The following is a 24,435-nucleotide window of genomic DNA, read 5'->3' as shown; positions in this document are numbered from 1 at the left end:
ATGTGGGAGAAATCCAGGAGACAGGCTATTCTGTTTATACTTCAATAGTTTCTGCATAAACATACTTGTCACTGTCTTTAATTCCCGGCTGAATGCACACAGACCTTTGTAGACATTTTACAGATGAAGGCCAAAGCAGAAAGTATATGTTAGGATTACGATGAGTGCCATTTTATATTTTAGTCTGTCACTCTGTACTTACCAATGTCCTTTCAATGTCTCCAGCTTTTAGCCCTGAGCCTAATATTCCCCACTGTTGACATTCATATTTAAAAGAGTCACAAATATTTGTTTCTTGAAAGGTAAAGTAGTAAGCTCAAACTGCTGGACAGTGTTTTTAGCAAATTGGCTGTGATGAAAGAAAATAAAATAGATAACTTTGCTAGGGACTATTTTCAGCTGTGGAATAATACAATTGTGTTGTTTAGTAGCAAGATAGTGAATTTGCGACTGATTTAAAATAAACTAAAGATTGTATGTTCACTGTAATGAAAGAACATGCCAGTCCAAGAGTGTGGCTCACTGAGATCTATGCCACAAGCAAATATAGATATACATTTATGATAAATGGTAATTTTCTGAAGTTTATAGGATATATAACTAGCTAGTTTCATTGATTCATTCAAACTTTTATTTAGGGAACGCAATGAAGTGCAAGCTGTCTGTTTCAAATATGCCCTGATTACAATACAAATATCCATATCAAGTAATCATATTAGAAAGAATACTTCAGAAATGTAAAGCCAATGATGAACAGATAAGCAATAAACAATATAAAGTATTAAAAAAATGAAAGCAATATGCAAACACAATAACCAAAGAATATTGGGCATATTAAGTGATAAAATCTATTTATGTATATGAAAATATTTCAGAAATTAGAAAGATCCAAGATAATAAGTCTTCAGTGGAGATTCACTGAAGTTTAGTTTCCTCATTATAATGCTAAGTCATGTAGGACTGCAATCAGAGCACATTAAGTCTTAGAGTCTACATTTACATGTTTGCCATCGGTATCAATCAGACTGGCTTTCCCCTAACTCTCTCTATTGGAGTTGATATGCTGATTACAGGGCGTGTGTGCTGTTGTCCTAAACTGTGTCAGTGCACCTTTGAGAGCAGCCCTGGCAGATGAAATGCAATCATGGCGAACACATGTTCTTGCAGAGCCTCTTCACAGGCAGACGACTACAATCATATTGATTAGAGCTTTGTTGAGACCACTCCAACAATCAAGCAGACCCTCATCACAAGCCACTTGAGTGTGCCTCGCTCACCACAGAGACGATTTCAAACACATTGCCGCTATTGTTCCATGCGCTCCACTTTTTGGTTTGGCCAATGACAACAATGCAAACATCTTGCTTTCAAAAGCTGTTTAACTCTGAGTATTATTAGGGTGAAATCATTATGATAGAGGAGGAAAAAAACAAGGGTGCTTTGGCAGTGCATCATTTAGACAGATTAAAGGAAGGCCTGATCATTATGGAAGTCAATACTATAGTGTATGAACCTACATCCATACAGAACCCACGACTGGACAAGTGGGCAGCTCACGCACGTTAAAGTAATCTGTTTGGATTTGACACCACCCTGTTTGTTGAAAGACATTTGAGCCCATTGTAAAAACCTTTGGGCAATGATTAATTGGAAATTCAAAGCAGTAAAAGAGGAAGGGACTTTTAAAAACAGAACAACTCCCTCTGATTGTCGTGCACTGATTGTTCTGCCTTTAAGCTGCCAAGTTCAATCATTTCTCAATTGATGTTTTCCTGACGCAGATCTCATATGAAAATCTGAGTTTGTGAGGTGTAGAAGACTTTGGAGGGGGACAGATAACCACACTGGGTTTAGTCACTGGATGCTCACTCACCTTTACATTGATTGGTGTTCTTGTCCAGGATGGCCTTTGTTGATACAATCTTCCCATATCTGTAAAAAAAAAACAATAACGAGACATAAATAAATGATTAATTTTAGCTATTTTTTTAACATCTGGAGCAATATAGGTTGTCCTTCGAGTCTAATACAAGTTGTTAGCCACACTAGCTCCATAACTCTAAGGTGGTAAAGTCGGTCTGTTAGTGAGCCATTCATTTGGCTCACCACTTTGGTCCTGACTGGAATATCTCAACAATGAATAAATGATGATAAATGGTACAAATGACTTAATTGATCGCCTGACTTTTCGTTTAGTGTCACCATGCGTTTTACATTTGTTTAACTTACGTATCTCAACAGCTATTGACCTTACAGATCTTTGGTAGAGGGGACAATTTCTCACAATGAGGCCCATTGCTCTGCTTGCGGTTTGTAGCTGATGCTTAAAGATGGTGAACATTGTAAACGTTTTGCAGATTCAGCATGTTAGTAATGTAATTGTGAGAATGTTAGCATGCTAATATGGCATTACACTGTTTTACATTTTGTTGGTGAAATGACATTAGCCGCTAAATTAGTTTACATAAGAAATATGACCAACTCCTCAGTTTTTCCTTTTTGTTCATGTTTAATTTTGAAATTAGAAAAAGCTCAGGCGAAATAAAAATGACACAAATTCTCACAGTACAAATTCGAACACAGTCTGTCCAACATTTCACAGTTAAATGTTTCATATATGCTTTCATCTATCTATTCTCTCTGCCCTTATCTATTTCAAATCCCAACCACAGGTCTCAGAGCACAGCCAGAGCTGTCTCATAAACGATGATAATAACCATACATCTGTATAGCAGCCAATCCTGCTAGAGGGGCTACGAGAGACACAGACAACCTCCATACGTCTTTCCATCTGTTCTCTCGGACACATTTTAATGTCTCCCGTCCATTTCACCACCTCACTCTCTTTCTTATGTTTAACACCTCTGCCTCTCTCTTTGTCTTCTCTCCTTATTTCCCCCCTCCATCCCACTTCTATTCCCCAGCTCTCTATTCTCAGAAAGAAGTTAATAATGTTTCTTATCAGCCCCGGCCTTTCATTCCTCCTGGAAAGAGAAGAACAAGAAACGGCGGCAGAGAGGGTGTGAGGAGGGAGGAAAACGAGGGGCGGAGGATGGTGGGGGGGACTGAGACAGAAAGCTCGGATCACCGAGATCAGTCTGGATCGCTGCCTGGCTCAGTGGATGAGACTTTTTAATTAATGTTTTAACATTGCCGCACGATGACTGATTGGCTGGCTGAATGACTATCAAACAGATTGACAGACTGACAAGCTGACTGACTGGCTGGCTGGTTGCGGCTCCAGGTGAGGGATGAAAGTTTATTCCCTCTTTGCCTTTAGAGTAAAAAAAAAAAAGGAGGAAGACAAAAACAATAGAGAAACCAGTCGACGAGGCTCCGAGCAGAGAAGGTGAAAAAAGCAAGGGCAGCGAACGGGAGATTCGGGGGAATGAGGAATAGACGGGGAGAGGGAGAGCAGTCAGTCAGAGATAAAAAGAGACAGTGAAGGCGAGGAGGAAACGCGGTAGTCAGGGAGCGATGGAGAGAGATAGTAAGAGGTGTTTAATAAAGAAGAGATCATTTAGTTGTCACCATCAGGAGAGTCTCTGTCAGCAAACTGTTTCTGTCAGTGAGAGGAGAACAGAGACGAGCTCGCCTGACAGCCTCAAATCAAACTCTATTGGGACAAGAGACTTTAGAAATAAAGACAGAAAAAAAGCTTTAAAAGGCTGCTATCACACATAACATGACAGCTGAGCGGCTTATGATCTCGCAATTGGCAGAGAGAAAAATCACAGCTTTTTTTTCCAAGAACAATGCTCAATTTTCACAGAATTCCCTTCAATTTAAGATAGATTTAGGCTATTTATAAATCTGCCGATTGTGACAGGCTGAAATCAAGTCTGATGTTTTGCCCGGGAGTTTTTTTTTCTTTTTTACAAAGTCATGGCTGGTGGTAAACAAGATCTCTGGCCTGTGGTTCGGGGGAGCAATCCAACGGTTGCGGACGTGGAAAATACTCTACTGAAAAAACAAAAGACAGGACTAATCGCCCACACATATACGCACAAAGAAAAAGCACATCCACACACACACACACACGCAAGGCAACATCACAGATGAGAAAACACCAGAGCGGTAATCACACACATTACACACGCCATCTGCCAGTATCCAGCTTTTTGTTGACTTGTGCCTCCATGTGATTAAAACTTGGTGTCAGTGTGTGAGTGTAAACACCTATAGTGCATGTGTTAGTGTATGCGACTGGAAACATTTGAGCATACAAATACATGTGTGGGTGCAATGCCTTTCGATTATGTGCCAATGTGTGTGTGTGTGTGTGTTTGTGGAATGAGTGTGACTGCATGAGAAAGACCTCATGCATCGTTTTGGCAGGTTGTTGTTGTTGTAGAAAAGTGAAACGTTTCCAGATTCTGTTTGTGCTTTTGTGTTTTTGTGTGTACTTGCGATTCTACCTTTGATGGTTAGGATAAGGGGATAAGGAATGAGTGTCCTCACAGAGATAGAAGTATGTGTGTGTGTTCGCGTGTGTTTGCGCGTGTGTGTGTGCCTGCGTGCATGTGTGTGTGAGTGTGTAGGAGCAAACAGACAAAGACAGAAGTACCTGGCTCGACACATTTTGAATCTTGAAAACATATGTTCAGAGTTGTGGAAAACAAACACAGCATATGTTTAATGTCTGGAAACGTTTGTGTGTGATGTCATCAGATCAGTGCATGTGACGTACAAGCAGAAATCCACCTGTTCCTTCTGTGGTTACACATTTCATCTGGACTGAACAAGTCAGAGGAGAGAAGGATGACGCCACGGGCCTTGGGGAAATGTCAAATTACACGGCATCATCCAAAATGGTGTCTCACTCCGAACTTGACTCAGTGGTAAAATAAATTTTATAGGCTACAAGAATCTGCTATTCTGGTAAAGAAATGGAAGAAAGTATTGATTACAGATCAGATGATGAAGTGGAGGAGTTGAGGATAGTGTGGATCAAGAAAAGAGCACAATGTCCTGTTCTGTGTTCAACCCTGGAAGCCTTCCATTGATTCCAGCAGGAGCCTGGAAAAACCTTCTATAACACAGAACTGCACTTGACCCAACCGAGTGACACATGAGTCCCTCATAAAACGATTCAAATACTTAAAACATACCTCAAAAAGATTAAAAAGAGCCAGAAGGCAAACGAATAAATGAAGGGATGTGAGTTGTGTCACGTGTTTCCATTCGATGCTCATCGTAACTAAAGAGTCAGTAATGGGAGAGATGTGTGAAGCTTGGCAGAGAGAGATTGAAACCACAGCTAGATCTGTTGTTCTGTAACTTATCTCAGAGCTACTTGACATAGAAGTACACAATCTCAAAGAACACGGTACTGACATTGTGCACAGCCTCCTGTTTCCTCGCTAAATGGCCTCAGGTCTTCATGGCATTGATTCTTCAAGATGTTGGAAACCTTTCTTTGAGATTCTGGTCCATGCTGACATGACTGCATAACATCATTTCTGCAGCTGCACATCTCTTCAGCCAAACTCCTGTTTGACCACATCCAATAGGTGTTTTATTCATTTCAGATCTGCTGACTGATGAGGCCACTGAAGTTCACTGAACTCATTGTTCATGAAACAACATAGAGACAAATTAGTAGCCATAAAAAGAAGGTAAACTCTGGCCTTTAAAGGATGAACATGGTCTGCAACAATCCTTATAGTCTGGTATTTAAAAAAGGATTGCTTGCTATAAAGGACCCAACAAGAACCTAGAAAACGTTCCCCATACCATAACACCACCAGCAACCCGGACTGTTGACACAAGGCAGGTTGGGTCCATAGATTGATGCTGTGGCTGAATTCTGGCCATACCATCTGCAGCCTCAACAGGAATCCAGGTTCATCATACCACGCTTTATTTTTCCAGTCTCCATGGATCCAGTTTTGGTGAACCCATATGTTCACTGCAGCCATAATGTCTGTTCTTGGCTGACAAGATGGCCACCAGACATGGTCTCCTGTTGCTGTAGCCCATCGGCCTCAAGGTTGAACATGTTGCATATTATGAGATGCTTTTCTGCTCACCACGTTTGTAAAGATTAGTAATCCGTGTAACCATAGCTTTTCTGTCAACATTCAGCTTGAACTAGTCTGGTCATTAACCTCTGACTTCTCTCATCTGCAGATCTGCTGCCCACTGGATGGATTTAGCTTTTTCAACCTGTGGTGGGATGTAGCAAAGTACATACACTTTGTTACTATACTTAAGGACATTTTTCAAGTATCTGTACTTTAAGTAGATTTATCTTCAAGTATTTTTTACATTCACTTCACTAAATATAAGAGCAAATATTCTACCCCACAACATTTTGTGCATTGCATTATATGTTGCTTTTTTATATTTTTTTAAGTTATCAATAACTAGAGGGGATAAATGGTCCAAGGATCCAATCAGAGAAGTCAGGTAACATTGGACTCCGCCTCCTGTGCAGTAATATCACTGGAGAAGAAGCAAATAAAAATAGATTTGGAAGAGGCCTCAACTGAGACTCAGCCATAATGATGTAGTTGACTGTTGCAGGGAATAGGCCACACTCAGCAAGTACTTTTTACGTATATTTAAAAGCAAGCACTTACTTTTACTCAAGTAGCAAAGTTAAGTAAAACATTTTTTAATGAGTACATTTTTGTTTATTTATTTGTACTTTTATATCAGTAAAATATTTGAGTTCCTCCACCACTGCTTTTCGCATTTAAGTATTTATACGGGATACAGACAAAATGCTTAAAAACTCCCTTTCTGCATTTTGTCTTTGGATCATAAGTTATAAACTACTCACAAAGACTTGCCGGCTAACTTAAAATTCTCTATTTTCCTTGGCTTCACAAAACTGTGACACAGCCCCGAAACACAGCACCATAAGCCAGAGAAGAATGCCTCTCTACAGCAGCGGCAGTCCGGGAGGGGATGGTGGGGGGTGAGGCTGACAGAACGACTTTCACAATGACAATCCTTTTAGGACAAGGTACGTGTCCTCTTCATGGAAACTCCTCAGAATTCTTGCCAAAAACTGGAGTTTAGATTTTTTTTTCACTCAGAAGTGTGAAACACAATGAACAGTGAGGCCACTGAAACTGACAGTATTTTCCAGACTGTCGAGACTTAAGGAGGAATGTCAATGCAAAACTCAATGCACCCATTTTTTGGCAGGCTTGACAATATCAGTGTGCACCCTGGCTGTGTGTGTGTCTGTATTTGTGTGCGTGTGTGTGTGTGTAAAGTGTGTGTAAAGTGTTAATGACAGTCCTCAGAGGGCCCTCACAGCATCAGATCTGTTTTCATTCCCTTGTGCAGCACCGTCAGCCTTTGGATGCTCACCGTTTGATGTCTACTGAACCAAAGTTCCCACCAACACACACACACATCATTTCCACATCTCTCCAGGATGTCTGTGCATGTATATATAAATTTTGTATATCTGCACATTATGCACATTTGAAGGATCTGTCTTTTCTGACTGAGGCTGTGGATGTGTGTGTGTGTGTGTGTGTGTGTGTGTGTGTGTGTGTGTGTGTGTGTGTGGGTGGGTGTGTGTGTGTGTGTGTGTGTGTGTGTGTGTGTGTGTGTGTGTGTGTGTGTGTGTGTGTGTGTGTGTGTGTGTGTGGGTGTGTGTGTGTGTGTGGGTGTGTGGGTGTGCGTTCATGAGCGAACGCGCAGGTTGGTCCCTGTGTGTGGTATCTCCTAATTGGGGATCCGATACAGCTGTCTTGTCTCTCGCGTTTGCCTCATTTTCCCCACCGCTCTGCCAGTTAGACTCAGACAGACCAACACTGCTTCAGAAGTCTTCAGATTCATTCCCCATATGTAGTTTAACATCTTCAGGCACTATAGAGAAATGAGATCTTGGGAGATTTTCCTCCACGGTGAAAAAGGCACTGTGCTGTAAATTTAAAGGATGACTTGATGTCACTGAAAACACTGATGATTAAAGATGGATTCTGACTTTGATATAGTAGGCATTATATTTCCAGACCGAAATGCCCGTCGAGGGTTCAGGTTTCAGAACAATCATCAGCTACAAAAACATCAGGCACGTTCATGTGAAGCTTTTCACATTTCCATTAGCAACTCTGCAGAGGAAGACCTGAGGAGTCATCTGCTGATGATTAACTTGAGATTGTAAACTCATTTGTTATGTTCTTCTTAAACGATTTCTCCTTTGAGTGGCTTTGAGTGGTTAAAGCTTGTGTGTCCTCATGCAACCCCTCGATAGTGAAATAGAGACGAGCAGATAGAGTACACAGAATATAGATCCATCGATAAATAGGTAAGAGTAGAGAAGCAGTGGTAAGCATGAGAGAGGGAGAGACAGCAAGACAACAAGTGAGTGAAGGCGAGCGTGCGACAGAGAAATTGCCCTTGTGCCACACTTTAGATTCTGCTCACGTTCTGCTCTGTCCCCAGACGTTAAAAGTGTGTCCATAGTTTGGGCAACCGGGGGAGTGATTGGAAATGTCAGCTGACAACAGCACTTTTCACTGACACTCTGAGAACTGGCACAGAGACAGGGGGAGAGGAAGGGAGGGATGGGTGAGGAATGGAGGGATGGGTGAGGGAGGGAGGGAGGGGGACAGAGAGAGAGAGAGAGAGAGAGAGCGAAGGATGCATGCAGGAAATGAGGAGGATGACAGAATGGGAAAGGAGAGGATGGTGCTGGTGGGCGGGTTGGCACACACACACAAAAAGAAGAGAAGCCACGCTTGCTAACAATAAGGTTGAGAATGACACTGAGTTGAAAGAGTGTGTGTGTGTGTGTGTGTGTGTGTGTGTGTGTGTGTGTGTGTGTGTGTGTGTGTGTGTGTGTGTGTGTGTGTGTCAAGGGACTGTCCCTTATTCATTGTCACTGTGTGCATGAATGAAATGCCTGTATGTGTGTCTTTGCGTGTGCATGTGTGCACGTCAAGCCAGTGAGTGACAGGAAACTGCCACTCAAGTCTATTTCTGAAAATCCAGGGAGAGTTGGAAACCCAGGGCTGAGACTGCTGCCCAGCAGAACACACGGGCCCATCCTCCCCCACCGACCTTTCCTAAATGTTACTGGGCACTTGGCACACTCACTGGGCCTCTAATGAAACTTTTATTGGCACCCATTTTTCACCCTCTTTCTCCAGAACGCCTCCAGGGCTGAGCTGAAATACAACAGGCTTGAACTGCAGCTGACACGCAGAAGGGCAAGGTATATGAGTGTGTGTGCCTTATTCTGCATATTCTGGTTTTTATTTACCAATTTCTCTACTCAAAAGCCAATTACATCAATTCAAAATGTTAAAGAAATCATTTATAGCTTTTACCTAAAAACTATTTAGCTCAATATATGATTCTCCAATTACATTTAATGATATCAGGTGTTAGCTGTAGGCGATGGGAGAGCTGGCTCATCTACATTCTGTTCACTCTGGGGACAACTGAGAATAAAATAGAGAGGATTTAATTTTAGCATGAAGACAGAGAAAGGAAAGGTCTGATTCTACAGAGTGCAGATCCCTGATACCTCTTGTCCAGCGGTGGAACAAAATATCGATTCAGCAATATATTGTCGCCCTGACTGAGATACGATTATCGATATGCTGGCACCAAATGTCAATATTTTAATCAAAAAATTCCCTGCTAATTGCCAGTTTTTGGTGATTTTACATTGGAAAGATGGCATGCCTGGACATTTAAAAGACAGTGTGTTTATTAAAGACTGCAGAGGCACTAAGATAAGACTTTATGCACTTTTTTATACATTGTTTCATATAAGTTTGTGTCAAACTTTGTGAAAACTGAAATGAATAAATAAACAAATACTTCACTTAATTTCATTACCGACATTTTCTATTCTTCTTCACTTTAACAGATATTGTGATTTATCGTTTTATGATTGTCTTGCAAAATATTGATTGCTGTGTCGTGATATTATCGTTATCGTGGGCGACTATCGTATTCTATCGGGACCTCATAAGAGACATCACATCATTCACCAATATATTATAAAGACCAACAAAAATTCTCAAATGAAGCTTATACTACGCACGGCCTCACCCCCTTTAACCTGAGGCGTCTAAGCAAGAAATGGATTCTTGTTTACATCACATCACTTTCTTCTCTTATTGTGCACGACAATAAATTATGTTCATTTTTCATTTTAAGTCTTTTTGCTGTGAAGTTGGACATCTAGAGGTTCTCCATTTTTTCTCAGCTTAGGACCTCCTACAAGGTTTACAAGGTTTTTAAAGGTTTGGATATATATATATGCATTTGTGTACAACCTAATTTGACTATTATGATGACATGAGTGATATTCTGATGTATTTAAACATGACATGTTTCAAAAAATTGGTAAATCTGTTGAGAGGCTGCAGGGTTTAAAACTTCTGCTGAGAGAGGGATTTATGTGCATATCCTAGTGTTCGTGTGTGTAGGTGGCCCAGTGCAGATGAGAGTGGATGCGGAGAGAGGTCAAGAGCAAACTGCTGATGCTCATTAGAAGCTCCTGTTGGACTCGCACGTTACTAATTACCACAAGCTAAACTGTAACAAGCAGGAATGAACCAAACTCTGCAACTGCACTAAAGGATGCAGTTTAACCCACATGGATGTTGTCATATTAAATAGAATAGAATATAATAGAATATATTAGAATAGAATGGAATAAAATGGAATAGACTATAATAAATCAGAATAGAACTCACGGCTGGCAGAGTTTGATGAGGTCCTGGTCGGTGGTGGCCGGTGGCAAGCCTCTGATGTACAGGTTGGTCTTACTAAGCTGCTCCATCAGCCCTCCTCCATGACCTCCTCCATGACCTCCACCTCCTCCTCCTCCTGTGGTGCCAGGACTTGGCGGTGCCATGGGCGGAGGGGGAGGAGCATAGGACTGCTGCGGAGACAGAGAGAAAAAGAGAAACAAAGGTCACTTAAGGTCACAAAACACTGGAAAATTATGTTTTTCCCGCAGTCTTTGTGCCGTGATCTAATTATGTCGGACAAAGTTATTTTCAGTTTCTGCCCTGAGTTCTACCCACTTCACAAAATAAAACTCCTTTACAATAATCTCTTCCTGCATCAAGTCCCACAGCAGGGGTCTTGATTCATCAGGAAGCACATCAAATTAAGGAAGCAGGATATGTGTAATTACTCATGCTTATTATAATTATAGTAAGTTTTACTATGAGCTTGTATCAATAACAGTTATGGGCTGTGCAGCATCTTAGCAGTAACTTCTATAGCTTTAGTTATCTTTAATGATGCTGCAATATAAAATATTCAGTTGTCAACATGACGAGTTATAATGTTGTCATGTTTTGGATCAGGAGATGTTTCAAACCACTAGCAGCTTTCTGAAGGATGAAGAGGTTTCACAAAGTGTTGATAGAGAGAGGGATATGAGTGTGTGTCCTTTCTTGCCTTTGTGTGTGTGTGTGTGTGTGTGTGTGTGTGTGTGTGTGTGTGTGTGTGTGTGTGTGTGTGTGTGTGTGTGTGTGTGTGTTGGTTCAGCGTAGGTGAATGTGATCATTAAGCTTGTTTTCCAATTCAAACTGATCAACGCTAATCATGTGGAATGCGATGACATTTTCTTGATAGCAGCGATTTTCCTTTTTCCTTCATCTATTTAAAGGAAATGTTTCAACCATTTAAAATTGCACAAGACACATTTACTATCGATCACCCATTTTTTAAGGGCACAAACCAAGCATCTAGTGTTAAATCCAGACCTGGGCCCTTAATCAGCTCTAATTTACATTTCCAATCAGATTCCACTGTCCAATTCCACAGCTCAGTACTGACTAAATGATTTAAAAGGATGAGCATCTCTGGCAGGGAGGATGGCCAATCTGAGGACTGATGTGGGTTCAGAGTTCAGACCCACCCCTGCATGCCCGCTGCCTTATAGGTCAACTTTCAGGTTACGTTTGGAGGAATGATAGCATGACAACAGTGTTCAAAACAGACACAGTCAGGTCTCAGCATCAGTCCTGCAGTCGGGAACTGGATGGAACAAGTGTTGTAATGACAGGTTTTGAGAGACTGGTGAAGACAGACAGTAGGAGCATATGCGCTTGCATGTCTAGTGTATTTGGCCGTGTGCGCGCATGTGCGTACACACACGTCTATGAGCGTTTGTGTGTTAGAGCTGGTGCTTGTGATAATGACAGGTTGTCACCACACAGCAATGTGGTGCCTGAGCCAGCTCTGATATTAATCCATTACCTGTACTTTGCTCAAATGGCGCACAATGCCTGACTAACACACACAAACATACACACACAGTAATGCTGGCAGTGCTAACAGGATTGAACACATGTACAGGAGACATTTAGCGGTGAAAAGAAACGATGCTTGTGGAGCACTGTCATTTACAGGCCAGTGCCTTACACTAACAGCCTAGAATGAGCCTATAGACTTCAACAACAACAGAGAAGTAAAAACTGCTTCACTGGGTAATACTTCATTTTAATGGAAGTGACAAATACTGCTCTATTTGCATGTGTCTTCTAAAAGCCCTTACATATGCAGTATTTTTCCCACAATATCTCTCAGCACAGTGTTCACTGAGAAGATATTGCTTGGCTCTTCAAGCTACAGATGAGGCAAATTGCTTAAACTGACTGGATTTAATCAATCAGATGATAGAGATGTAATCGCTAATAAATTAAGTTATTATCAAGAAAACCTGACGTACACTGACCTGGTTATATTTGCACTATATACATATACACACACACACACACATATATATATATATAGAAAATCCTGAGGAGGCCAGAAGGAAATCAGCCACAGCCAAATAAAGAGTAAGGCAAGTCCTTAAAAGTAGCAGAGAAGATCCTAGGTGCAGGCTGTGCAGAGATGCCCCTGAGACAGTCCAGCACATGGTAGCAGGGTGTAAGATGCAGGCTGGGACAGTGTACACTAAGAGGCATAACCAAAAGTACCAAAACGTGGTTGAGAAGAACAGAACTAAGATCCTCAGCATCTTCAGTTTCCAGACTGACAAGCACCTGCTGAAGATGGCAGTAGTGATAGATGTGGCAATCAGAGCAGAAAGTAACATCAGGGAAAAGGAGCATGAGAAGATTGAGAAGCACCAAGGGCTGAAAGAACAGCTAGAACAGATGTGGAAGGTGAAATGCAATGTGATCCCATTGGTAGTGGGAGCATTAGGGGCTGTGACCCCCAAACTGGGAGAGTGGCTCCAGCAGATCCCAGGTTCATCATCCGAAGCCTCTTTCCAAAAGAGCGCAGTCCTAGGAACAGCTATGATACTGAGCAGAAACCTCAGACTCCCAGGCCTCTGGTAGAGGACCCAAGCTTCAGGAAGACATACCACCCCATGCTGGGTGTGAGGGAGACTTTATATATATATATATATATATATATATATATATATATATATATATATATATATATATATATATATATATACCCTGTGTGATTAATCAATACTGAATATAATCGCAGCCCTAAATGTCACTAGTAATAGAAAAATAGTGTTTCCTCAATACATGATGAATGGCTTGTCATGTGTGTAAAACAAATATCAGCTCCACTACATAATGCAACATGTCAATGTAATCCTTCTAAAAAGGTAAACTCCCATTTCTTGAAATATTTTTCCCTTCACTCCTAAGGAGCACCTCAGTACTGAGTAGTGTGCGGTTTGTATTCTGAGAAGTGTGTGTGTGTGCATGTTTGCATGAACTGAGCTGGGGCCCGATTCGATATAAGTGGTTTTGTTTACCGACCACCTCTGAAAGATGCTTGATGGGAAGTGTCAGATACAAATAAAACAGATTTCCAGGCTGAAATCGGGAAGAGAGAGACGCCATTTGAATGAAAACTACCACGATTGCCTAAGAGGATACACATTGCACACATGGCTGATTACAAATACAATTCCATTACATGCAATATATACAGGCACACAAAAACATGACAGCGCTAGCAGCCTTTTATTCCCATTACACACATATGCACGCACGCACAAACACACACACACACAGCGAGCTTTATCTGTGTACATTCATCTTATTCCACCATGATCTGGAGCAGAAAATAGCCTTTCTTCATTCACACACCCTCACATGTCCAGGTAAGCGAAAATGTACTAAGTCTCGCCAAACGCACACACACACACACACACACACACACACACACACACACACACACACACACACACACACCGATCAAAGCTTTTTCCCAGGGAACCTCTTTCAACGAATTTGTGCAGCTGTCAGGGTGATAGTGAGCTGTGTATGTAACATGTCAGACACTGTGATGGGGAACCCTTTGAAACATTAGAACCCCTCTCTTTCTCTCTCTCTCTCTCTCTCTCTCTCTCTCTCTCTCTCTCTTTCTCTGGCATCCATGCTTTTCCTCCTTTCTTATACCTGTCTTGCTCACTGTCAAATTTGACTCCACCATCGCTCAATCTCTTGCTCTTTTCACCCCAATCTTTCCTTTTCCCACATTCTCACTTTAAACTTCTCCTTCGCCCTCTCTCTCTCTCTCTCTCCCTCCTTCAATGCCTCCCCTGTTTCACCCCCAGTCTCCCTCTTTTAAGGATTATACTCTGCAGCCGGAGTGGGTGTGTGTGTGTGGACTGCGGGGCTGCCTCTCAGCTGGTATTGTTGACACACTTAGTACAATGGACCAGCTCTCACACTGGGAAAAAAAAGGGTTCAGAGGAAGCAACACAAGCTGTCACAAAAAACAAACACAGTCACAGAGTTTTCGTAGATGTAATGCACGGCTGAGCCTTTGTACAACAACACGGTGCAAAAAATTGCTGCATGGTGTCGTATATTCTATGTGCATGCTGCCACTGCATGATAAGTATTTGCTTTATCTGCCTGCACAGAATAAAGTTACTTATTCTCAAGATGCTGTTAAAATGTTCAGAGCACATCTTGCTCAGTTTTATTCAAAAGCCTGATAACAAACAAAGTAAAGGAAAACCCCTTAATAAATTGCACTCAGTAGAGCGCACGTCCACCAAGGCCCAACAATCCCCTTACATTAAAACAAACCTGATAGCTAAGGCCAAATTATGTTTTTACAGGTTTGGAGCCCTACCGGTTACCATAAAGCAACAAAAAAAGAGCCTACACCCTTATGAAATTTGAATCCCCAAGATCCAGATTTTTTTTGGATCCACACCAAATAGCACACATTCATAAATATAAGTCCCTGAAATGTGCCTGTTTTTCTTCATCAAGATCAATGAATTATCCTCTGGGAAATAAGCACAACTGTTGAAAAACAATGTTAAAGAAAAGAAAACTCCTGGATCCGCCCCTGACCTGAATTTGCATCAAAATGTTACGGGTTCTACCCTGACCCATAGCACATCCCTCAACCAAGTTTCAGGGTAATACATTAAGTAGTTTTTTGCATAATTCTGCTAACAAACAAAAAGCAAACAAACCCAGATGAAAACATTGGTCTCATTTTGAGAAACATGGTTCAAGAGGCTCAGACGGGGGGCAGTCTTCAGTCCAATGTATTCATCTGTCATAACTGTTGGCAAACCATTGTCTTTAGTGGTGTAGTTTACACGGAAAAAGACAACGTTAAATAAAGTAGATGGTGCCACAGTGCTACTTCATCGTTTCATCTATTTCGGATGCTCTCTATTTTGCTCCCTGTTCCCTCACAGAAAAGTCATAAGACGACTCAGGCTGATTTATTTTGCCTCCATTAGTGAATCCCTTCAGCCACAATTCTCATTTTTTGCACACTGAGGCTCAGTGGGTTGCTACTGGATCTATGCAAACTTGATCTTTGTTAGCGCGGAAGAGAGCTGCATAGGTAAAAGTGACATGAAGAGAAAGACAGACACAGGGCTTGAAAGAGTAAGAGCCAAAAGTGAGGCCATTCATCTGCTGCTATATCTCAGCTCTTTACATTTTAACAAGGCATCTCTGGCATAATGCTCTGTTATGCACATTTAATATGATGTAACATATCTCTGGCTCACTGCTGTAGGCGTATGAACAGTATATAAAGACATTAACACGCATTCACTGTACCAATAAAGCTGAGCAACATTCAACATGAGTCCATTATAGCAGGATGGACGGAAAGACTCACTCACTGTTGATATGGAAGTAAAAAGAAGGCGTGGGGGGGAACTCTGGGTGAAAGGAAGGAAAGAAGGGATGGACAGATGGAGGAGGGACAGTGAATGAGAAAGAGAGGGGGTGAAAAGGGGATGGCTGATGGCTGTGTGAAGGGATGAGGGGGAAAGAGGATGGGACATGGGAGTGCGGGTTGTTCCGGTTTCCTCTGATGCTTCCTGAAACACAGAGGAAAGAATGCAGGCTATTTTTAGGTCCAGCGCTGAGATTCTCCCTTACTCTCAATGCCTCCAAACACGGCAGCGGAAGGGTTTAAGGAAGAGCTTATGAATACATCGGACTGGAAACATGGCTCCCGATATATCGTCTCCGCTTGGAGATTACGCAGGGAGCTAAAAAAAGCAATGGCTACTGCTTCTGTCGGAAACCTTGAAGAGACAACAAATCTTTTCAGGAATTGACAGATAATTGATCGTCAAACTGGCCTGTCCAGTGGAAGACGAGGCCTCAGGGTGTTGCAATCAGAAAACAGAGAAGAAATCCTTTGAATAAAGGCGGTAGTTTATGTCGGGGGAAGAAGAGGAGACTACAGAAAGTTCAGTTAATGTTGTGCGGTATAAATAGCTCTGTTGGAGGCAGGCCTAATGATATCCAATACAGGATACTTACAGGTTTCCAAGTGTCAAGTTGAATAATGTGTAGGCTGGAGGTAGAGCCTGTGCTTAGTCTGGGGAAATCACACCGGAGAGTTATTTAATGAAATCATTTCCAAGTCTGGTTCCATGACCGGCTCAGAATTCCAGGAAAAGGATTTGCACTACTTTGAGTGTGTCCTCACATGAGGGGCACTGGTAACCGAGTCTGTGAGTGAAATGACAGCAATACAATGTTAAATGTAGATCTTTCATTATTTGTTATGTAAAAAACCAAAAGAAATACGTGTGGAATATCATTCTTTTTCATTTGAGTTATTTGTCACTGGACAAAAACATACCACACCAACCACTCTATTTTACAAGTGCAATACTAGATGTTACTATACCCTTGAGCTAATGCAGCCATAATTATTGTAATTTAAGGCTGGTTAGGGGCCTGCAGACAGTCTCACTGCAGTTCTTTTTTTGGAGGCAGAAATAACAGGATATCATATTTTACACGGGTGTCTGGGAGTTTCATCAGCCCAGATTTAGGGGCATTGTGAGGTCAATCAGAATGGAAGACGATCAATTTAATTAAATATGCAGAGAGTTTATTTTCTGTTATCTGTTTAGTTTCTCACCGGAAGAATAGTGCAGGAGTTTACAACATTTGCTAGGGTTTTGAAACAATTTAAAAGGAATAAATTAATTCTATATTAAACATAGATAGTGGAGAACACTTAAAAATACTACTGGTAAAACTGCTCATCATTATCAAACAGATGGTTGTGATGGTGAGACAGGAGAGACAGACGTGCACTGAACTCTGGATAATCTCCTGAAATTCTGCAGAGGGACTGAAGGTTGAAAGCGCAAATGTCAATTGCTGCGTGCTGATGACATTTCTAACACACAACGGACTCCAAACTGAAAAAATCAAAACAAGCCATAAACATAGAAGACGCAGACGAAGAAGTCAACTTGGGAGGACAACAAGATTCAAGAGCTTTTGGTGATAACGCAGTAGAACATCCTGCCTCCTGCGTGCTGCGCCATCCCTCACCTGAACACTTTTTCTGTCAATGCGAGTGCGTCTGACCGGAGAATCTCCTGCCGCGCTCTTCTTATGTGAAAAGCGAACTCGGAAGAAAGTCCGGACCCAAGGTGCGAACATTTTGCAGAGGTCATGTCTGAAAACGGCTTCAGCTAGTATTGATGGTGTTGTTCATCGGTGTGTTCTAGCTATGTCCTTTGTTTTATTGTTAACAGGAGTGGAATGTTGAGGTGGATGCTGTGTTTCGTTTAAAAAATACATCTTATATATGTTTTATTGTATAGGTTATATTGTATAACTGATAAGAAATCTATGACTGGGAAACTGCTGTCCACTAACGCCTCCAACTACAACGCTGATCTTGAGCTCAGTTCCTGTTCCTCCTCCCACCATTACATTTCATGTACTTCCAATTTCACTCTCTCGGACTTCTTGTTTATCTCTCACCTCTCAGCTAATTTCCTCTCCTGTCTCGTCTCTCTCCCAGTCCCCTTCCCAAACCACTCCTTCCCTGTTTTTTCTCTCCGTCTCCTCAGAAGATCAGGTCGCCCAGGTTGCTTCCCAGTGGAACGCCGTGTTCCTGCCGTCTACCTCTCTATCCCTCTTGTTAACTTTAGTGACAACACCAGCAACAACACTTGGGGGTTGTCATAAACAAGTTGCACAAACATCCCAGGAGGACACCCACTTTGGGCCTGGTGCTGACTGACCTGCGGGGAGATAAGGAGATGATGGAGGGCGACAGTGGGAACTTGCTGAACTCTCTGTGAATTCCTGTGGTTGTGTCTTCTGAGAGGGTCAGAGCGAGGGGAGGAGCAGGCTGCAGTTTAAAGGCAAATTGTGTAACTTTGGATTGATTTGAATCTGCACTCGACTGCACAGCTATTGTTCTCGAGGTCAAAGCTGAGTGAATGTTTGTGTGTGCGGTTATGGGAAATGCTGGTGAAGAACCCACCAACATGAGCTTGTATAACAACTTTCTGTTTGTGTATGTGCATGTTTATCTGTACACATAATGTATTTCTAGAGAGTGAATGACAATCTTTATATCACAAGTAACTGTATCCTGAGTCAAACAGCGGTTCACATAAAAACACAGCAGGGGTGGGCTGCTTGAAGTAGCATAGTCATAATGCTAAACTACAGTGACAATTATTAAATTTGTGTGCTTTTCCTTTGTCATACATCATTTACCCTGAAGTAATAGCAGAGATGGGCAAAGCCACGGGTTAAGTGGCTATAACGCAATTAAAAGGCCACCAAAATGATATGTCCTATTACCTTGAATAAAATTGCAGTGCACAGTTCAATATATAACATAGGTCTTGTCATGTTTATACATTTTAATGAAGGATTGTTACATATTATATCTTGAAAAGTCATTACAGGCCTGCTTTCCAAGTGGGTATTTTATTCTTTCTCTTAAAACAGTTCTCATTACTCTTTGAAACAAGTAAGTTCTGCCAACGCACATATTTCATATTGAACATACAGTGCAGCGCACATGTTGGCTCACACTCAAGTCCTTATAAAAGCTATTTCCTTGAATATGTTCTGTCTTTGCTGTGAGCAACAATCACAGTAAATAACGAATCCAACTCCACTAAAGCAGCTGAACTTGCACCCTCTTGAAAAAAAACCTTCCTGACTGACATCCAAGAAACTCATTTCAGCACATTACACTTCAAAACCCACCCAAGGATTTTTTTTTTCTCCATTTCTCTGACTCCATTCCCAAAAAATATCTTACGCTATATTCTTCTTTCTTAATTGCATGACCTCTACCATGCAAGTTACAAAAAGCAGGGGGGAAAACGGCATATTGAAGAGGAGCTTTGTACAAAGCTCTTTTATTATGTATATATATGCAAATGACACATTAGTATATTCAAGAAAGTCTCTCTTGCTCCTCCTCTCATTGCCCCCTGGTCAGTATTTCAACCCTGCAGTATGGATGATGTGCAGCGGCAGACAGGGTTTGAGAATTGTGATTGGTTTTTCACAAAAACCCGTATAACAGGGAAAATACTGAGGTTTCTTCTCTTTTCAGTGACTACCTTCATTGTTTAAAATGAGCCAATGATGATTATTGCAGAGGTCTATCAGCAGCAGCTCCAGCTCTTTGTCGCTGCTAATGAAGTGTGGATGTCTCCTTATAACGTGAACTGTATATTCTTACCTGCCGCTTATCACTCAATCCCTCTTTATCTTATCGTTTCCGCCTTGCATATTAATAATCTCCTGCTGCCCTCCCATGTGCCTCACCTCGTCACAGTTCTTCTTAAACCTTTTGGTTAAAAAAAACCACTAACACCCACTAAAATGTGGCATTTGTCTGCAATGGGAATGGATACAACCAGCATTCATGACCGGATCAAATGACTATGCAGTAGACAATTGGCAGTTATAGAAACAATAGAGAGCCAAACTCATCTTCTGGCAATGGGAAAGGAGTCAATAGCCTTTTTAGCAGGTTTACCCATGTTTAAAAAACACCTTTATATAATATTGGTTCAAAAGAGTAATTGTATCTCTCCGTCTTTCCTCTCCAACTTTTTTCTCCCCTCCATTCCTGAGCTACCAACAGTCTCTGTCCCATCTTCCTCTCTGAGCCCGTCATCTCTTTTTTCCCTCTCGTCTCATCCCTCGCTCGTACTAACACTCTTACATCTGCTGCCTACCCCCTCCCCTCCAACACTGGAGATTAAAATATGAGGAAACAATCAAGCTCCGACTCATTAGCATAGGAAGGGGGGTGGGGGGCTGACAGGCAACTGCAGCCACTACAACACAGCCCTGGAAATCTACCGCAGAGTTTTTTTCTGTTTTGTTTTCTTAATCCCATAAATGACTTTTTACCGTATTTTGTTGAATGAGACAGAACAATCCTCCGCCGGTCCTTTCAGCCAGTCTAATTACCATCAGAATGAGAGGGCATGAGAATAAGACTGAATGCTTATATAGCATCAGGTCAAAGAATGGAGACTATAGAATAAGTGTGCAGACAGAATAATGTTTCTCCACGGCAACAATGAGAAGCTAAAAAGATAGGAATTGGCGTGTGTGTGTGTGTGTGTGTCTGTGTGTGTGCGTGCGTGCACTTGTGTGTTGGGTTCATCTTCACACAGCAACAATGAGAAACTGAAAAGACAAGACAAATGGTTTGTGTGGGGGAGGGGGAAACTTGCATGCTAGGAAGGGTCTTCTCGTTAGTGAATCAATTAAAATGTCTCCATAAGCAAAGCAAGAACCCAGGGTCATGACACACAGTATTACGAGGCAACGGGAATGAATGGTAACTTATTACATTACTGGAACAGACAGCTAAGCAATAATATCAGGTGTTGCTGAATAGATTCTGCAGTGTGAGAGCTGCGGAGGTGGAAGTTATAAAAAAGCTCAGTGGGGTCACTGCCAGTCTATATTACCTTGCATCGGTTAATACTGCTGTTCAATTTTATTGTGTACCAGCAAAAAAAAAACAACAACCTTGAAATGAACCATTACATTTTCAAGGAGATAACACGCACACAAAAACACACAAACAAAATAAAATAAAAATGCCCTTCAACATTTTGTAGCAAACCATTTACTTCAAAACATAAATGGAGATGTTAGACCTGGGAAGGAGGAACCTTATTTTCTTATCAAGGGCCATTTCAATTTTAATAACATCCTTTGAGCGCCATAGTAAATTATTGAAAGCATATATCACACTAATCTCTCTAATGAAATGTCTGGAACTGCTTCTCTCTGACAGGGCGTCTGATGTCAGATGATAGTGATGAGGATGATGATGCCACTGGCAGCAGGATTTCCAGGTTTGGGTCGGTCAAACCTTGAGTAAACAGAGTCTGAGCAAGAGTCTGTTTTGTACAGAGCTGCTCACAGCAGTAGGTTGTCTCAGACAGAGATGCAAGCTTCGGTGCATGTCTCATCAGAATGGGAAAATCCTCACGACGAACATAACGTTTTTAGAGCTCATACAATGGGAGATTGTCCTTAGCTCTGAGGTTGTTGCTTTGCAGCTGAATGATCTCATGTTGTCTGTTGTCAGACACATCAGCTGGTTCCACATTACATGTAAACAGCTTAACAAAATTGTTTACTTACTTTTGTTCACCTTAAACATCTTGCCAAACGCCTGAAAGAGTTTTGGCACTAACCACCATGTGAGTGTACCATTTTATTTTATTTTGCCGCAGAAAGAATTGGGTCCTGAGAATATTTTTGTATAGGTTTAACTTTTTGTATTTATTGACCTGATTGTATTAAATGTATACAATTTTCTCCCAGGCGAGGTCAGACTGTCTCACCTGCTTAATACAGCCCAGAAGTCATAGGTTACCCACCCTTGCATTCGATAAAACTATCAGTTATAACGAGCTGAGTGTAAAGCTGCAGCTTTGTGGCATTGCAGAAGTAGCAGAGCATTGAGCTTAACTCTACGGCTGCATTCATACAAAAAAAAAACAAGAAAAACATCCCTTATGCTCTTATTTCTTTTTTTGCAGCTCATTACCAAGGGAAGCTGAATGCAAACAAACATTGTAAGGCTCCTATAAGATGAGCGGAATGAATACATTTTGCTGTAACTTCCTGCAGTGCTGCATTCTGCTCAGTTTGTTGACATGCCTGTAGTTTTCATGACGTGGGAGATGAAGTCTGTGTTAAACATTTCTGATGTCTCTGACTCACATGTTGGAAGCAGACACAAATTTTGTTTCCCTACCGAGCTTCTTGTAATTACCTCCACCAAAGAGTTTATGTTTTCACCCCTTCCCGTTTGTTGGTTGGTTTGTATATATGCAAGATTGTGCAAAAACTATTTGGACAGATTTCCTGGAAACTTGGTGGAAGGCTGTGGTATGGGTCAGGGAAGAAACCATTCAATTTCGGTGCAAATACGGATCTTTTCTCAGGGAATAATATATGGATCATGATAAAATAAAAAAATCTGGCATATTTAGGGAACTGATATCTAAGTGTGTGTGCAACTGGGTGTAGCTTAAACTATTAAACTATATGACATGAATGCAGTAACATCAGTAGGCTAGCATATTCACAAGAGAGGTAGAGACAAGATAAATTGTTCACCATCTTAGTGAGGCAAGTCAGCCAGTTGCTAACTAACCCCAATAAAAAAGTACAACTAAAGCTAAAGGATAAACACAAATGTCTGTAATACGAATTCATTCATTTACGAATTTGAATCGTTAAATCATTTAATTATTGTAGACCTTCAAGCTGGGAATTTTCACATTTACAAACACATCCATCTTCATACAATACACGGATGTGTGTTTGTGCTCAACAACAGGACATAGCTGAACTGCACTGTAAGACAAAGCCATGGTGGATTTATTTATTTTCTCATAATCTATGTTAATGAAAGTCATAAGAAAACACTGGAAACAAGAAGTCGTGTTTCAGGTGCTCTCTGTGAGCTCTGGAGCCACACAGAATGTGAAACATGCTAAGACATGTGATGGAGCAGTAGGCCTCCGCACATAGATTATTCATCTCATATGATCCTGCATGAGAACTGCAGGATTTACCAGTAATTCCACTTGTAAGTGAAGCGACGTTGCAGCATCGATGCATCCCTACATCTATATACAGTCTCATCTAATGTAGTTACAGGGTTCAATATGCCTCTCTCCTCTACAGCGACCAGGGCTGATTTAAACACTTATCTTTACCTTGTATGCTCCGGGGGTCACTGACCATTCATTATTGCTACGCTTCCTTCCTCAACCATGTCCCTCACTCCTTCCTGTTTCTCCCCCTGCTCTAATTAAATTCCTTCATCAAAAACCAAGAGCAAATATTCAGGGAGAGAGGGAGAGAGAGAGAGAGAGAGAGAGAGAGGAGGGTTGGCCAGAAAAAGAGGGCGGGAGAGAGGGAGGGAAAGGGATCAGAGTTTGAGAACATATTGAGCGGAATCCAAGCCCGCTGACTGAGATCAGATGATGACCTGAGAATATCTGGAGGGAAAATCCATAATAGGCCATCGGAACAAAGGCAGAGCTCTGTCAAATCACTATGTTTTTTTTATTTCTCAGGTGAAAGATTACACAGGAAGAATGTGCTGGAGAGAAAAATACATAACTCAGACTAGAGAGACAGAGCAAATGATCAGACACACATGTTGAGTTAAAACCCAATAATTTAGCAACCAGGAATTTCACTCCACATTACAGTTTGCTGTTGAGATATTCAATGCACTCTGATCCACCAGTATCTAAGTAAGTCAAATGCCAAACAAATTGAATCTGTATTATCACTGGACTGGGAGGGGATGCCGCACCATTTTCCACAGGAAATTCCATGTGCTGGAACACTGAATGGCAGCAAGAAGTCACCCCTGTGTTAAATACATTTAAACTGCTTCAACTCTTACTCCTCTTTTGTCTCTGGAAGACATGATACACAGAGGTTCACATTTATAATTCAGAATCCAGGATGGGATCATTTATCAAATCAGAAGGAGACATGGTTTGCCCATTTGAAAAAAAAACTGAATGCTGAACAATGAGAGCAGCAGTCGATGTATTCACCGATCATAACCCAGGCACCGTGTGTGCTTGAATTGATTTAAAAGCCTGATCAAATTACCTGGAAAAGGTTGAAAGTATCTATTACCGCCTAACATGCTTTTGCTATTGAGCAC

The 24,435-nt window shown here is 41.4% G+C and overlaps 1 protein-coding gene across 1 annotated transcript in view; it reads right to left on the bottom strand.

The window, feature by feature from the left end:
• Positions 1-24,435, bottom strand: part of LOC118113820 (RNA-binding motif, single-stranded-interacting protein 3) — a 124,744-nt gene that overhangs the window by 76,330 nt on the left and 23,979 nt on the right. Inside the window, exons 2-3 of the mRNA XM_047340953.1 lie at positions 10,683-10,870; positions 1,874-1,932 (exon numbers count right to left, since the gene is read on the bottom strand). Coding sequence (XP_047196909.1) covers positions 1,874-1,932; positions 10,683-10,870 — 247 coding nt within the window. The remainder of the gene's footprint in view (positions 1-1,873; positions 1,933-10,682; positions 10,871-24,435) is intronic.

This window comes from Hippoglossus stenolepis, chromosome 8 (genome assembly GCF_022539355.2).
Source record: "Hippoglossus stenolepis isolate QCI-W04-F060 chromosome 8, HSTE1.2, whole genome shotgun sequence".
Taxonomy (NCBI): Eukaryota; Metazoa; Chordata; class Actinopteri; order Pleuronectiformes; family Pleuronectidae; genus Hippoglossus; species Hippoglossus stenolepis.
Note: the sequence above shows the minus strand (reverse complement) of the source record. Positions and strands in the feature narration are given on the sequence as shown.